The 14,528-nt window shown below is 38.7% G+C and overlaps 1 protein-coding gene across 2 annotated transcripts in view; it reads right to left on the bottom strand.

The window, feature by feature from the left end:
* calb1 (calbindin 1) overlaps positions 1 to 14,102 on the bottom strand; it is a 79,236-nt gene extending 65,134 nt beyond the window's left edge. The window contains exons 1-5 of one of the 2 annotated variants that reach the window (XM_072570284.1): positions 13,956 to 14,102; positions 13,570 to 13,646; positions 11,840 to 11,914; positions 10,004 to 10,084; positions 7,165 to 7,221 (exon numbers count right to left, since the gene is read on the bottom strand). In XM_072570284.1, coding sequence (XP_072426385.1) covers positions 7,165 to 7,221; positions 10,004 to 10,084; positions 11,840 to 11,914; positions 13,570 to 13,646; positions 13,956 to 14,043 — 378 coding nt within the window. In that variant the 5' untranslated portion in view covers positions 14,044 to 14,102. The remainder of the gene's footprint in view (positions 1 to 7,164; positions 7,222 to 10,003; positions 10,085 to 11,839; positions 11,915 to 13,569; positions 13,647 to 13,955) is intronic. The other variant, XM_072570283.1, reaches the window with a different exon arrangement.
* Positions 14,103 to 14,528: the final 426 nt, after the last annotated feature.

Genomic DNA, 14,528 nt, shown 5'->3' with positions numbered 1-14,528 from the left:
AAACAGGTTCCTTATTTCCTTTGAGCTTTCTTGGTTATATAATTTTCAATGAATCATAGGATGCCTACAACACACAATGAAGCTGTTTACATGCCAGGTCCATACTGGCTCTCTGTGAAGACAATTCCACTTATTCTCACTCCTCAGTTGCTTTCCTGTAACTCTGCAAATCTGTTTTCTTTAGATAATTATCCAATTTCTTTTCAAAACCGCTATTGAATCTGCCACTATCACTCTCCCGGGTAGCAATTTCATGATGCTAACTACATACTACACAGAAAAAAATCTTGTCCTCTTGTCACAATCTGTTCTTTTGCAAATTACATAAATCAGTATCCCTTGGTTCTCAATCATTCCACCAATGGGAACCGTCTCTGCCTGTGTATTCTACCTAAATTGCCTCATGATTTTGAACACTTCTATCAATTCTCCTCTCAATCTTTTCTTCCTTGAGGAGAACAATTCAAGCTCCTTCAATCTCTCCACGTAATTGAACCTTTTCTGTATCCTCACCAACACCACCGCTTCCTTCATTTCTGATTATCTTTTGAAATAATTAATCATTGTAAGCATTTTCATGATAACATTTCATACTTTTTGAGTAATTTAGATGAGCAATAAGTAAAATGTGTATTTATCATGATTGGAACGTTTGGGGAATGAAGCTCTCTTTTCATTGCTTCTGAAGATATTTTTGAATTTAATGGAAATTGAGCCCCAGAAATTGTCAGACGACAGCATTATTTTTTAAAAAAAATGTGATATCTTTATATGTCAGTGTCAGATTATCAATTTAAATAATTATATGACAGTTTTTAAGAGCTGGACAAGTGTGTCATATGTCGAAGCATATCAGTATGGATTTCGTTGTTAATATTAATTAATTATGCCTTCATTATGGACATAAAAATGCACTAAGGCTCTTATATATGCGTTAGATTCAGTGGCTGATGATCACAGCAGCTGCCAGTTCTCTATTAGTTGCCATGAATTGATAGAGATGACTGACAAAAATATGTGTTTCTTTTAAATGAAAAGCTCCATAGTTCCAGCTCCTTAACAACAATGGAAATAACTTATATTTATATAATTTCATCAATATAATAAAACAAAGTGCTTCACACAAATATTACAATGTGGAATATGACACCAAAATACAGAAGGAGCTCTTAGATCAGTTGGTGAAAAGCTGGTCAGAGGAGTAGGTTAAAGGAGAAATGTTCGGTTGAGATGTGGACAGGTTAAGGAAGTTAAGGAACTTAGTAACTGAAAGTACAGCCAATAATGGTGAAACTATTTAAAATTAAAGAAGCTAGATTTAGGTCAACACCAATATTGTGGAAGGGTTATACTAAAGGAGATTTTACAGACAACGTCAAGTGAGGCAATGCCAGCACTGGAATTAAGGATGTGTATTTTAAAATTAAGACATTGGTTGACTGGGAGCTTATTGCAGGTCAGGTACCCCAGGATAACAGTGAAAAGGCCTTGCTGCAATTTAAACTTCAAGCAGAATGGATGCCCTCAAGTTTATGGAGTGTAGAATGTGAGAGATCAACCAGGAGTGAGCTGAAATAAACAAGTCTAGAGGTAACAAAGAGATAAATGAGAGGTTTGGCAGCAGTTGCACTGAGACAGAGGTGAAGTTACATTATGGAGGTGAAATGAACAGTTTCAGTGACGGAGTAAAAGTGTGGTCGGGGCCAATCTCTGGGGCCAATATAGCCTTGTTTTACTTTTCTATTAATGTAGCTGCAGTATCTCTCATTCTGGAAATAATTTTGCAATTCTTCTCTGCAACACCTCTATGGAGTTAAATTCTTCCTCACTTTTCCTGCCAAAATGTATCACTTTACACGTCTCAACCTTTACATTAAATTTCAGCTGCTTTATGCACTACATCTCACACTCCCATTAAGCCAATGCAGACACAGACACTTGCACATGCTCATATATAAGCCAATACATTATTTACTCCCTTTTTTAAAAACCCCTTAGAATTATGTAATTGAACTTTTATTTCTTCCTAATTAATAAATGTGAAATGGTTGGGTGAGTTCCATGTGCTTGTATTTATCACATGGTGGTGAAGCGGACATTGAAGAAGTTGGTGTGCTGACAGATGAAATGCAACGTTGGTATGAGAGCAGGAAGGCAGGATGGGAAAATAATGTCAGGATGGACGCTTTTGCCAGACTCTTTAAAATAAAAACTATGTTGGAGCTGTGTTGGTTACGTGTGGACCAGTGTTCCACAAATATGTTCATTCACTCCAGTGATGCAATTGTAACCCAATTAAATGGAACAAAATTATGTGTTACGTTGCATGGTTGAAGGGTGTGGTGCTGAAAAAGCACAGCCGGTCAAGGCAGCATCCGAGGAGTATGAGAGGCAATGTTTCAAGCATAAGCTCTTCATCAGGAATGCGTGGGTGGCCCAAGGGGGCTGAGAGATAAATGGGAGGTGGTGGGTCGGGCTGGGGGAAGGGTAGCTGGGAATGCGATAGGGAGATGAAGGTGAGGGTAATGCTGATAGGTTGGAGAGGAGGGTAGAGCGGATGGGTGGGAAAACATATGGATAGGTAGGACAGTTCAAGAGGGTAGTGCTGAGTTGGAAGGTTGGATAAGGTAGGGGGAAGGGAAGTGAGGAAACTGGTGAAATCCACATTGATCCTTTGTGGTTGGAGGATCCTAAGGTGGAAGATGAGGCACCAGTTTTCTCATTTCCCCTCCCCCATCTTATCCCAGATCCAACTTTCCAACTTAGCACCGCCCTCTTGAACTGTCCTACCTGTCCATATTTTTTCCCACCCATCCGCTCTACCCTCCTTTCTGTCTTACCTGTCCATTTCCCTTTCCACCAATTCACTCCACCTTCCTCTCTGACCTATCACTTTCACCCCCACCTTCATCTACCTATTGGATTCCCAGCTACCTACCCCACAGCCCCACTCCCATTTATCTCTCAGCCACTTTGGAAGCACCTCCATCCCCCACATTCTTGATGAAGAGCTTATGCTCGAAACATCGAATTTCCTGCTCCTTGCATGCTGCCTGACCTGCTGTGCTTTTCCAGCACCACACTCTTCGACTCTGATCTCCAGCATCTGCTGTCCTCACTTTCTCCTAGTTACCTTACATGGCACAATCACAATAATAGAAAGGATATAAAGGGAAAACACTGGAAGAAAGGACTTGTTGCTGCAGTTTGGGTGGAGCAGTTTGGCAGATGCTCAGAGATCAGACTAGATTAGTTGATCGATTGACCACTAAGACCTGATTCATGGAACTTCTAAGCAATCAGTGTCACTGTGAATATGTGCAATTGCTTGATTCTCTAATAAAGGTCTACCATATTAAGTGGAACCATATTCAAGTTGTTGCATGCCACTGATAACTATACAGAACCTTCAGGCTCCATAATGGAGGAGTGGGGAGATGGAGGGTATAGAACCCCACACCATTTCCAGGCATCTTTATTACAGTTCATAATACTTCCAAGTTCTGTATCACCTGCACATACAATTCTAACTCATTAGTATTGATCAGAAAAAGCAGTGGTCCTTATATTGACTCCAAACCAAGTTAGATCCTTTCTCCAGTGCAAAGATCTACCATTTACCACTGCTCTAGTTCTTGTCACTCAGCTGTCATTGTATCTATACTGCCTTTCTTACTTTATTGGCATGGGTTTAAACTTTGCTGACAAGCCTATCAAGTGGTAGCTTATCATCCTCCTTTTGGAAGAGATGGATATCAACATCACTATCCTCAACAACCATTTCTGTTACTTCATTGAGAAACTCATTTAAATTAGTTAGACAATATTTTCTCTTCAATATCTGTGCTAACTTTTCTCAATTCTTGTGAAAAGTGGTTGCCAATTGAGTCCCAGATTATTGGTTCTGAAAGATTTCCCACCACTAAAGTTAAATTGACTGCTGGTATTTGCTGGCTTTATCCTTCTGTTCCCCCCCCCCACAAACATCACATTTGCATCTCTCCAGCCCTCTGACACCACGCTCTATATGTAGGAAGGACAGGAATTTCCATGCCTCCTTCCTTCATGATTCTTGAATGCACCTAATTCAATAATATTTTTACTTTTAATCCAGCTACTCATTACTTACCAATTACCGAGTCATACAGTTCTTTAACAATTTTTAGCCCATCCAATGTCTCAACAATCTCCTTTTTCATCCTCTTTGTAAAGACAGATGCAAATATCTCAGTTAGTACCTCATTTATCCTCTCTACTTCTCTACAAACCCCATTTTGGTCATGCAGTGCTCTATTCCTCCTTTTATTTTTTATATGCCCGTATAAAATGTTTGGTTCCTTACTATTTTGGCTGTTAGTACCATCTAATGCTTTTTCTTTGATTCTATTATCCTCATTTTCCATTATCTTGTTTTTTTTTCCCTAAGCAATAAAACCTCTATTAAACAAAGAGGTAGGGGAAAACTATAGGCTATTTGATTCGACATGAGGTGGGGAAGATAATCGAATCAATTGTGAAAGAGATTGTAGCTGAGCACTTGGAAAAACCCAAAGTAATCAGGAGGAATCAGCACTTGAAGAACTAAGATACACTGAGCATAGAGGGGAACCCGATCAATGTACTGAACTTGGATTTCCAGAAGGCATTTGACAAGAAGCCACATAAAAAAGGGAGGTAGGGAGAAAACAGGAAACAGGAAACTATAAATTGGTTTGCCTGACATCTATAGTAGGGGAAATGTATAAGGCCATTATAGATTAGATTAGATTAGATTAGATTACTTACAGTGTGGAAACAGGCCCTTCGGCCCAACAAGTCCACACCGCCCCGCCGAAGCGTAACCCACCCATACCCCTACATCTACATCTACCCCTTACCTAACACTACGGGCAATTTAGCATGGCCAATTCACCTGGCCTGCACATCTTTCGAGTGTGGGAGGAAACCAGAGCAGCCGGAGGAAACCCACGCAGACACGGGGAGAACGTGCAAACTCCACACAGTCAGTCGCCTGAGGCGGGAATTGAACCCGGGTCTCTGGCGCTGTGAGGCAGCAGTGCTAACCACTGTGCCACTATTAAAAAGATTTAATAGCAGAGCACTGGAAAAGCAGTAATATGATTGGACAGATCTATTGGAATTTTGAAGATGTAACTCATAGAATTGATCAGGAGGAGTCAATGGATGTCATTTACTTGGACTTTCAGAAGGCATTCGATAAGGTCACACATAAGAAATTTGTATGCAAATTCCCAGTACACGGGATTGGTGGTAGTATACTCACATGGATAGAGAACTAGCAAGCAAAGAGGAAACAAAGAGTAGGAATAAGCAGGTCTTTGAGTGGCAGCCAGAGACCTGTGATCTGTGTTTGGACCCCAGCAATTCACAATATTTATTAATGATTTAGATAAGGCAACAAAATGTAATATCTCCAAGTCTACAGACAACACAATGCTGGCTAGGAGGGTAAGCCTTGAGGAAGATACAGAGATACTTCAGTCTGATTTGAACAAGTTGATTGAGTGGCAGATGAAGTATAATGTGGACAAATGTGAGGTTATGCATTTTAGTAGCAAAAACAGGAACAAGGATTATTATCTGAATGGCAATAGATTGGGATAGGGAAAGGTTCAATGAGACTGGAATGTCCTTGTACACTAATCGCTAAAAGTAAGCATGTCGGTGCAACAGGCAGCAAAGACATCAAATGATATATTAGCCTTCACAGCGAGGATCGAAGTATAGGAGCAGGGATGACTTGCTGCAAATATACGGGGTCTTTGCGAGACCACATCTGGAGAACTGTAAGCAGTTTTGGTCTCCTTATCTGAGAGAGCATGCTCCAAGTTTTACCACATTTATTAATGGGATGCAGGATTAACATATCAAGAGAGACTGGATTGGTTCAACTATTTTCATTAGCTTTTAGTAGAATGGGGCAGGGATCTCAGAAATCTATAAAAATCTAACAGGACTAGATGGGCTAAATGCAGGAAGGATGCTGTTGATGAGGTGGGGGAGGCTATTTATGACTGAAATGAGAAGAAATTTCTTCACCCAGAGAGTGGTGAGACTGTAGAATTCTTTTCCACAGAAAACAGTCGAGACTAAAACATTGAATGTTTTCAAGGAGGAGATATATACAGGGCCTAAGGTAAAAGTGAAAACAAGGGGTTTGATTGATCAGTCGTGATTATGCTGAATAGCAAAGGAGGCTCAAATGACCAAATGCCCTACTCCAATTCCATATTCAATGTTTCAATATTTCTGTTAAGAGGTTATTGTACAAAACAGAAGCTCATGGTCAAGGGATAACATATTAGCATGGATCGAAGATAGATTGGCTGACAGAAAACAGAGTTTGCATAACTGTAGTTTTCTTTTGATTAGCTGGACCATCAGTTTTTACAATTTACATCAATGAGTTTAGCAAAGGGAATGAAGGAATGGTAACTAAATTTGCAGATGAACAAAGATAGGTCAGAAAATTTTGTAAAAACTATGGGAAGTTGCAGAAAAATACATTCAGGTTGAGTGAGTGTGCAAAAATCTCACAAGTGGAGTATAATGTGTGAAGTTGTGCACTTTGGCAGGAAGAATAAATTGAGTATTAATTTAACAGTGAACAACTGCAGAATTCTGAGGTCCAAAAGCATTCAGATGTCTATTGAACTAAAAATTAATCTACAGCTACAGCAAGTGATTAAGAAAGGTAATGTGATGCTATCTTTTATTATGAGGGGAATGGAACATAAAAGTAAGGAGACAGCACTGTCTCCTTGACTGGTCCGGACTTGTCCGACTTGCCTATCTCCTTTTCCACCTATCCACTCCATCCTCTCCTCCTTGACCTATCACCTTCATCCCCTCCCCCACTCACCCATTGTACTCTATGCTACTCTCTCCCCACCCCCACCCTCTCTCCACGCTTCAGGCTCACTGCCTTTATTCCTGATGAAGGGCTTTTGCCCGAAACGTCGATTTCACTGCTCATTGGATGCTGCCTGAACTGCTGTGCTCTTCCAGCACCACTAATCCAGTTATGGGCCAAATGGTCTACTTCTGGTTTTTTTTGTATGTTCTGATGTAAGTAGAAAATCATCACTAACTTCAACCTTTGAGAGTATTAAAAATAATCTCTTATGTACAAGAGATCTTTACCTTCAGCTCATCTGCTTCTATGAAGCCACTATGATCTTCATCATATCTTCGCCATGTCTGAAAAAGAAAGTGCTTTAGATACATAGTTTGTTTTATGCAGGGTGATTCACTCACAAAATCTGTCAAAACAGCAATGAAATGATTACACACCACAACAATCTATATTTCAAACTCCATTTCTGAAAGAACATTATGCTTTATTGGTGAGTGATTGGAGCATTTCTCAGCTTTTCTGGGTCCATTACAAGGAGTTTCAGGAAATTTTATAACATCAAATAAGGAAATATCACAGAATACACATACATTGGGTTGAATCTACAATTTTTGACCAAGCTGGAGTCACATCGAGTTGGTGAAGCGATTCTCATCACAAGACTGAATAAGTTTCCTCACTTTATCTTATAAAACTGACTGGATTAATTGTCAATTGAGCACCTGTGGGAAAAATCAAGACCTATTTGAGCTCATCTTATCATGTGCCTTTATGGAGGAGTTCATTTTTCAGTGGGAGTCCTCCATTAGACCAGCATCCTTCTCTGCAGCACTATCCTTCAATGTTCACTGCACATTTCAGGAGTTATCTGTGTTAAGCTCTCTTGAAATGGCAGAAAAGGAGAAGCAGGCATCCTGCTTCTTGGATGAAGGTCAGTAACCTTCTATGCTTTCTGCTACCTCTCTCTTATCTATGCCACTGACCCCACCTCCCACCAATGCTTATGTTCTGACAAACCTTCTGTTATATATGGCTATCTTCCTCAACCTCACTCTTGTTATTCCATCTTCTTGCACCACTAACCTTCCATAGTTTCTATGCTACCTCCTGTCTCCCTTGGAACACATCAACAACTTTTCCCAATATTCACCATACTAACTGCTGTGCCACCCACTTGTAACTTAGTCATTCACCCCCTTAATGTCAGTACTGGGGAAAACATCACACAGAAGGGTGAAGTGACAACAGACAAGTGATGGTGTGCCAGACATCTGATTCCTTATTTTCTCTGAGGAATGGATTCTTGACCTGGCAGGTAGGGAGAAGGACTGCTCCTGCGCTGGTGCCGAGCAGTCCATGTCCTGTCACCTGAGTAAGGAACACTAGTCATCTCAGTGCGACACTCACATCAACCAGGCATCAGACAGTATTACAAACCAGCATGAGCAACATCTCCTGCCAAGGGGAATAATGGTGAATGCAGTCCATTTCGATTTCAGAACGCTTCCGATTATGTTTGACACATGTTAGTACACAGACTTAATGCTCAAGGGATTGCAGGGAATATACTGAAATGGATTGAGAGCTAATTGGTGGTTAGAAAACAGACAGTAGGAATAAATGGGTCTATTTCAGGTTGACAGGCTGTTACTAATGGAGTACTACAATGATTAGTGCTTGGGCCCAATACACCTTCCAGGTTTATTTTTGGAGTAGGTGGAAGCCTGGAGGAACCTTAGAGACTACGCAACCAGACAAAATGCTGATTGGGCCCCGATTATTCACAATTTATATAAATTATCTGAGTGCAAGGACTGAACTAATTATTTACAAAACTGCAGATGACACAAAATTGAGTGGGTATGGGAGTTTTGAGGATGATGTAAGGAGGTTGCAAAGGATTTGGGGAAGTTAGGTGAGAGAACAGAAAATTGCAGCATGGAATACAATGTGGAATAAAGTAGGGTCATCCATGGCAGAATAAAAGTGTATTTCTTCAATAGTGTATTGCTGAGAAGTGTTGAACTTCAAAGTGTAACTTTATCCATGAGTTACTGAATGTTAACTCACAACTACAGCAAACAATTAAGAAGGCAGATGTTATGTTGGCCTTTAGTGCAAAGGGGTTAGGCTTTGGTGTATTGTGTGCTCTTTTGGTCTCCTTACCTATGGAAATAAATACTTGCCATGGAAGGAGTATAATGAAGGTTGACCAAGCTGATTCCTGGAGATGATTCCTAAAGGTGAATCCTCCTCATAAATTTTTGGAAGTTGTCCCATTATCTGTATATTTAGTATCCCATTTCAAATTAATCTACTTGCTACTATAGCCAAATGGATAACTGCACATTTGTATAACTACTGTATTGTATCAGATATTTTAGTAACAACATGCATTGGTAGCATATTGTGCAGATTTTTGATGTTCTTTATGCTATGTTGTTGACACTATCTTGAAATTATGTTGTATTTCTACCCAGTTAAATCACTCAACACTATAACGTGTTGTTCCTGCATTTTCCGTAAGATTCTCTATTGAGCATAAAGATATTGTGACCACTACCACATACAAAGAAAATCATTTTTTATCACCTAGCATTTGACATTCTACCAATATGCTATCCAAACTCTATGAGAATAGTTTATCCATATTAATAATTTCCCTACTCCTATTTACTAAATCCACATATTAAGAAAATATAGGAATTTCTGTACATTAGATACATGTAATGCACAAGAATAAAATTGCCAGCCAACAAATTTTCATACCTCCATAAAAAGGGATTGATGTTCATATCGATTCATTTTATAAATCAAAATTTCAAAATATGCACTATATTCTTGCATCAGTAACAGCAATATTCTAATTCATTTCAACTCATTCCAAGATGTGAAAAAGTTTTTTCTTCATTTCAAAGCATTCTAATAGGGGTGGAATGGGCACTTCACCGTACATATTGAAATGTTTTTGTAATATGTAATACAAAATAATACAGCATAAAATGTAGAGATTTTTAGAAAACGTAATCAACTTGGATCTTTCACTTAACTGTGACATGTATGAGATAGGAAAAGTCACTGCTTTGAAGGAAAATTCTTTAAATTACTGGAAAATGGCAATTATACCTCTATGAACTCTGTGCTTGACTTTAATTGTTGCCGAAAGAACAAGAAGAAGTTTTCTTCTGTTGGTAGGATCTGAACAAGCTAGACAGATAAAATATTTGATTACAATTTGGTTTTACAATTAATTCCATTAATTAAAATAAAATGATTAAAAATGGAAACTAAATACCAGAAACCAAAGAACGTAATATTCTATAGTGTGGTTTCTCCCACATGCCTTCTTCTTGCCTTTGCTGAATGATAACTAATCAGCTTAATACAACATTCAGCCACCTTGATTTGGTACTCAGAAGAGTGACATTAAATTCATGCTTTGAATATTTTCGTATTCATAGAGTTATTTGTACAAAATCATGTTCAATTATCCCTATGTGTAAATTATTATTTAATCTGTGTTATTTAATCTATGGTATGTTATTTAACTAAAATTATCAGTTTTAAATCCGGCACTTCTAGCTTTGTACCCCCTAAATAGCTGATGTAACATATATGCTTTTTACATATCTTTATGATTCATACACAATAATGCAGCGAGTCAGTTAGAAGCTATGTGTACTGTAGAGCTCTGTGTTGTCCTGACAACATATCTCATCCACAAAACTCAAAGATATGCATTGTTGCAACAACCTAATAGCATTTTGGAGTTCTGACTGAAAATTGTTAAATTTGTGCTGGTTATTGCAGCATGAGGATAGTTTATGAAATAATTGCATGCATATGGGTATTTAATTCTAACTCTCTAAACTGAATCTCATTTAGAACAACAGCCCAAGAAACAGGAGACCTCTGTTTATTCTTCATATGTAAATACTGATCTTGCTCATAGGTAGCATTTGAAAACTTATTACACTTAATGTCAAGCAGTTGATCAAATAGTGTGAACAATATAAATATATTTACTTTTGATAATCGCTCATAATTAAAACTGTTACAGAATTAAATATTTCAGTTACAACAGTTCTTAATATTTTAGGCAAATCTAGCTGGATTTTTGATTTAGCGTAAAATTCTTTAATTGAGAATTGGGATCGAAACTATAATTACAATTATAATATTAGGCAGTTTGAATGCAGGTACCAATTCAAGTACCAATCTAAGAGAAGAAAGGACTTTACATGCAAATAATTATTTCCTCCCTTATTATTTCTGCCAGTTTCAATTCTTTTTATTCTTTTCTTTATGCCTCCCATGCCAATATACCAATCCCCATTTTCAAAAGACATCTGCCAATATTAATCTGTTTCCAACCACCAGATTTTATTTCCTGAGGTGAGTCAGACTTAAATTGTTCCCCATTCTTCATTGGAAAAGCATCACTTCTGCTTAATTGTTTCTGCTGATGGGACAGCTATGGTCCCAATATTAACATTAATAAATGTGTAGGCAAAAGCTAATTTCCTTACTAAGCTAGGTCAAGGGTTTAATTCCACCTACATTTCAATTAACGATAAACTTATTTATGTATGTCCGTTACTATGCACGTTAAGCATGAGCTTAAATAGGAATAAAAATGTCAAATTTGGAAGTTTGTTTGATACTGGAATGCAGGGATATATGATGCAAATTTGCACAATGCCCATTTTAAACACAAACAGTTCTATACAAGTTCACGCCGAATCCCATCGATGATTTTAAAACTCCTAACTTTCCAAAATTAAATATCTTATCACAATGTTTTCCACAGTAATATCAATACTGAACCGTTGTCATTAACTTCGGGGAACGAACTAGAAGCTGACTGAAGCAACCAATAAGAATCCATCTTACGCCACGTGAATTAATGAGAAAAGTTTCTGCATAAATATGATCGAGTTAAAGCAAATTGGAAATTCTTACATCTGCCAGCTCTATTTTTCCATCAGCACTCTGGTCGTACTTCTCCACCAAAGCTTTCATTCCGTCAGCTAATTCCTACGGATTGATCATGTTGGGCATGTTAGTAATTGCACGAACAGACACTGACCTGGAAAACACAACCTGATCTGCGGAGATGAGAAGTACGCATTTGGATAAAATGCGGATGGCATAAAATAGACTTTTTTTTACCCTCTTCAGTTAGATGCCAAAGAAGATTTGAAAAGTTCCAATGAAACGCTGTATTCATAATCGCCAAAAGAATATATAGCGCCGCCGACTGTACTACAGACAATACAAATCACTATTTAACTTCATTATTCGCGCTCTTCAAGCCTTGCATTTATTACAGAGCCGTACTGAAGTTCTTAACACGACCTGAAGTGCTTCCCAATTGTTCGGATTAAGGGAAGGTGACAATATGTATGCTTTACAACAGTTTTATTTTCAAATAAGGAGTTGCCGTTACATTATTGACATTGCTATATCACACATGTGCCGTGGGTACAATGTTCCGTTTGATCAAATCGAAAGCTCTGATCTGTCATTAACTTGTCCATTTCGCAGCCGCTGTTGTGCTGTGGCGTCCAGGTGCGTGTTGAGACCTACTCTAGCAGAAAAAAATGCTGTGGTGACAATCCATTTGGAAGGAAGAAAATCCAAATCAACAGGAAAGAAAAGTCACAAAAAAAAATGCTGTTCATTCGCAGAGTGTGTGTGAAGTGGATGGATGCTGTTCAAAATCAGAGAGACATTAATCAAATAATAAACAATAGTACATAATTATAAAGACGGGGAGTTGCGACCAGACGCTGTTGGTGTTAATGACTGACTTCCTCTTATTACGAACCGCTTTTACAACGAGTCTGTTGTCAAGGAGACAGGAGCACACCAACATGTCCAATTTTATGTCGCTGTAATGGTTATTGTTGGTGTCATATCTGGGTTATGTTAACGGTAATTCGAATGTATATTTGCTTAATTTACTGTTAACAAACACCATAAATGTGTTAATATTTATTTAGTTATTTCCAATATTTGCAATTTTTTGATTACTGGCTGTACTGCCTCGACAAACATCGTCCGACGAATAAAATCTGCGGAACTATCTTTGCTCCGTAACTGTTGACAATGGGTGTTAATCCAAACACTAGAGTCGCTTTATCTGATTTATGAATTTCAGCAGCGCTGACACTATCTAGTCATCACCTGAGGTGGAGCCAGAGAGAGAGAGAGAGAGGATTAGTCACTGATTTTTGTCGCTAACTAGACTTCTCTGCTTTTCGTGCTCAGTTATAATAGTTTTGTTGATATTCCAGAATGCAGATGTGTTCTCTGTGAGATAGTTAGGCTGATGACTTCTGGGCTCCACATCAATCAAAATATTAAGGCAGGGTAGCAGGAAAATCTCCCCACTTGAAAGTAAATGTTGAAAATAACTTCATCGTTGCATTTTAGAGAAATATTTGCAGTTTTCGTGGTGTACTGCCATCTGGAAAGTACTGCCCGCCCAAGCTTTGGCACAAAGCAAAATCCGAACACAGTGCATTTACCAGAAAACCGGCAGTCATAACCATGCCAACCTAAAGTTGACGGTTTTACTTCCTTATGAAGTCAGCTTTTTGCATTGTGTGTCTGCACATGTACATCTCGATAATCTAATGTTTTTTTAATATTCTGTATAATGCATTTCCCTAAAGTTCAACACTTACTAAGCCAGTGTCTTTCCGAGCTTGCTGAAGTTCTCGAATGAAATTTTGCAGTTCTCTTCCTTCAATATAACCACGACCTAAAATAAAGTACACTCATATACTTAAACTAAAATTAAACCATATTTCAATTTACGAAATTAGGTTAAAGGAATCGCGCATATACCACTTAATATAACCAGGTTTCATTTTTAATACAAAACTCGCATTTTGCTAACGCTTTGATAACACGCGAATAAAATTAACCTGGATATTTTCAGCATTTATTGTTCAGTGTATATAGTTTGTTTAAGACAAACACATGCAATGATTCTCAATAATAAATCGAAATTCACTTTGCACAACTACAGTATGGAGGAATGAATTTATTGCAAAATAAAAGTAGTTACCAGCATTGTCATAGTGATGCCAAATTTCCAAGAACTGTGTGGTAGACTCTTCAATCGCTTGCAGGTAAAGACTGTGTGTGTCTGCCATGGTTGCTTGGTACCAGTTAGCCACTTGCCTGTTCTGTGAAGGTTTCAATCTGAGCGGTCCCGACCAGCGCGCGCCCCCTAAATGCGGCTCGTGCTCCGGAGCCCAGCCCTCCGCGCTCACTGCGCACGCGTGGCTGCACCCAGCCGGGGACATGCGGTGGCAGCAGGTGAGAGGGCAAGGTGCTGGCTCCAAGGCAAAGGGGACCGGCTCCCGGCTGCAGACAGAGCCCTGCACTGGGGTGCAAGAGGAGCACCTACTTGGTTAATGATTCACCTCAGTGAAATCCAACGGAGAGGACGGCCAATTAGCCCAGTTCAACTAACTTCATTCGTGCGAAAAGCGACGTTGTCCATGTCATTTACACTTTGCAACGATCCAAAAGAGAAAAAAAAATGTGATGTACTGTCTCTCATTGACCTTTGAATCCATGTGTGGCAAATGGAGAAGAATGTATTTGCATTATTTGTCGAGTATGAGACACTAGG

The sequence above is a fragment of the Chiloscyllium punctatum genome, chromosome 5, assembly GCF_047496795.1.
Source record: "Chiloscyllium punctatum isolate Juve2018m chromosome 5, sChiPun1.3, whole genome shotgun sequence".
Lineage (NCBI taxonomy): Eukaryota > Metazoa > Chordata > Chondrichthyes > Orectolobiformes > Hemiscylliidae > Chiloscyllium > Chiloscyllium punctatum.
The sequence above is the reverse complement of the archived record's forward strand: the minus strand, read 5'-3'. Positions and strand labels throughout refer to the sequence as shown.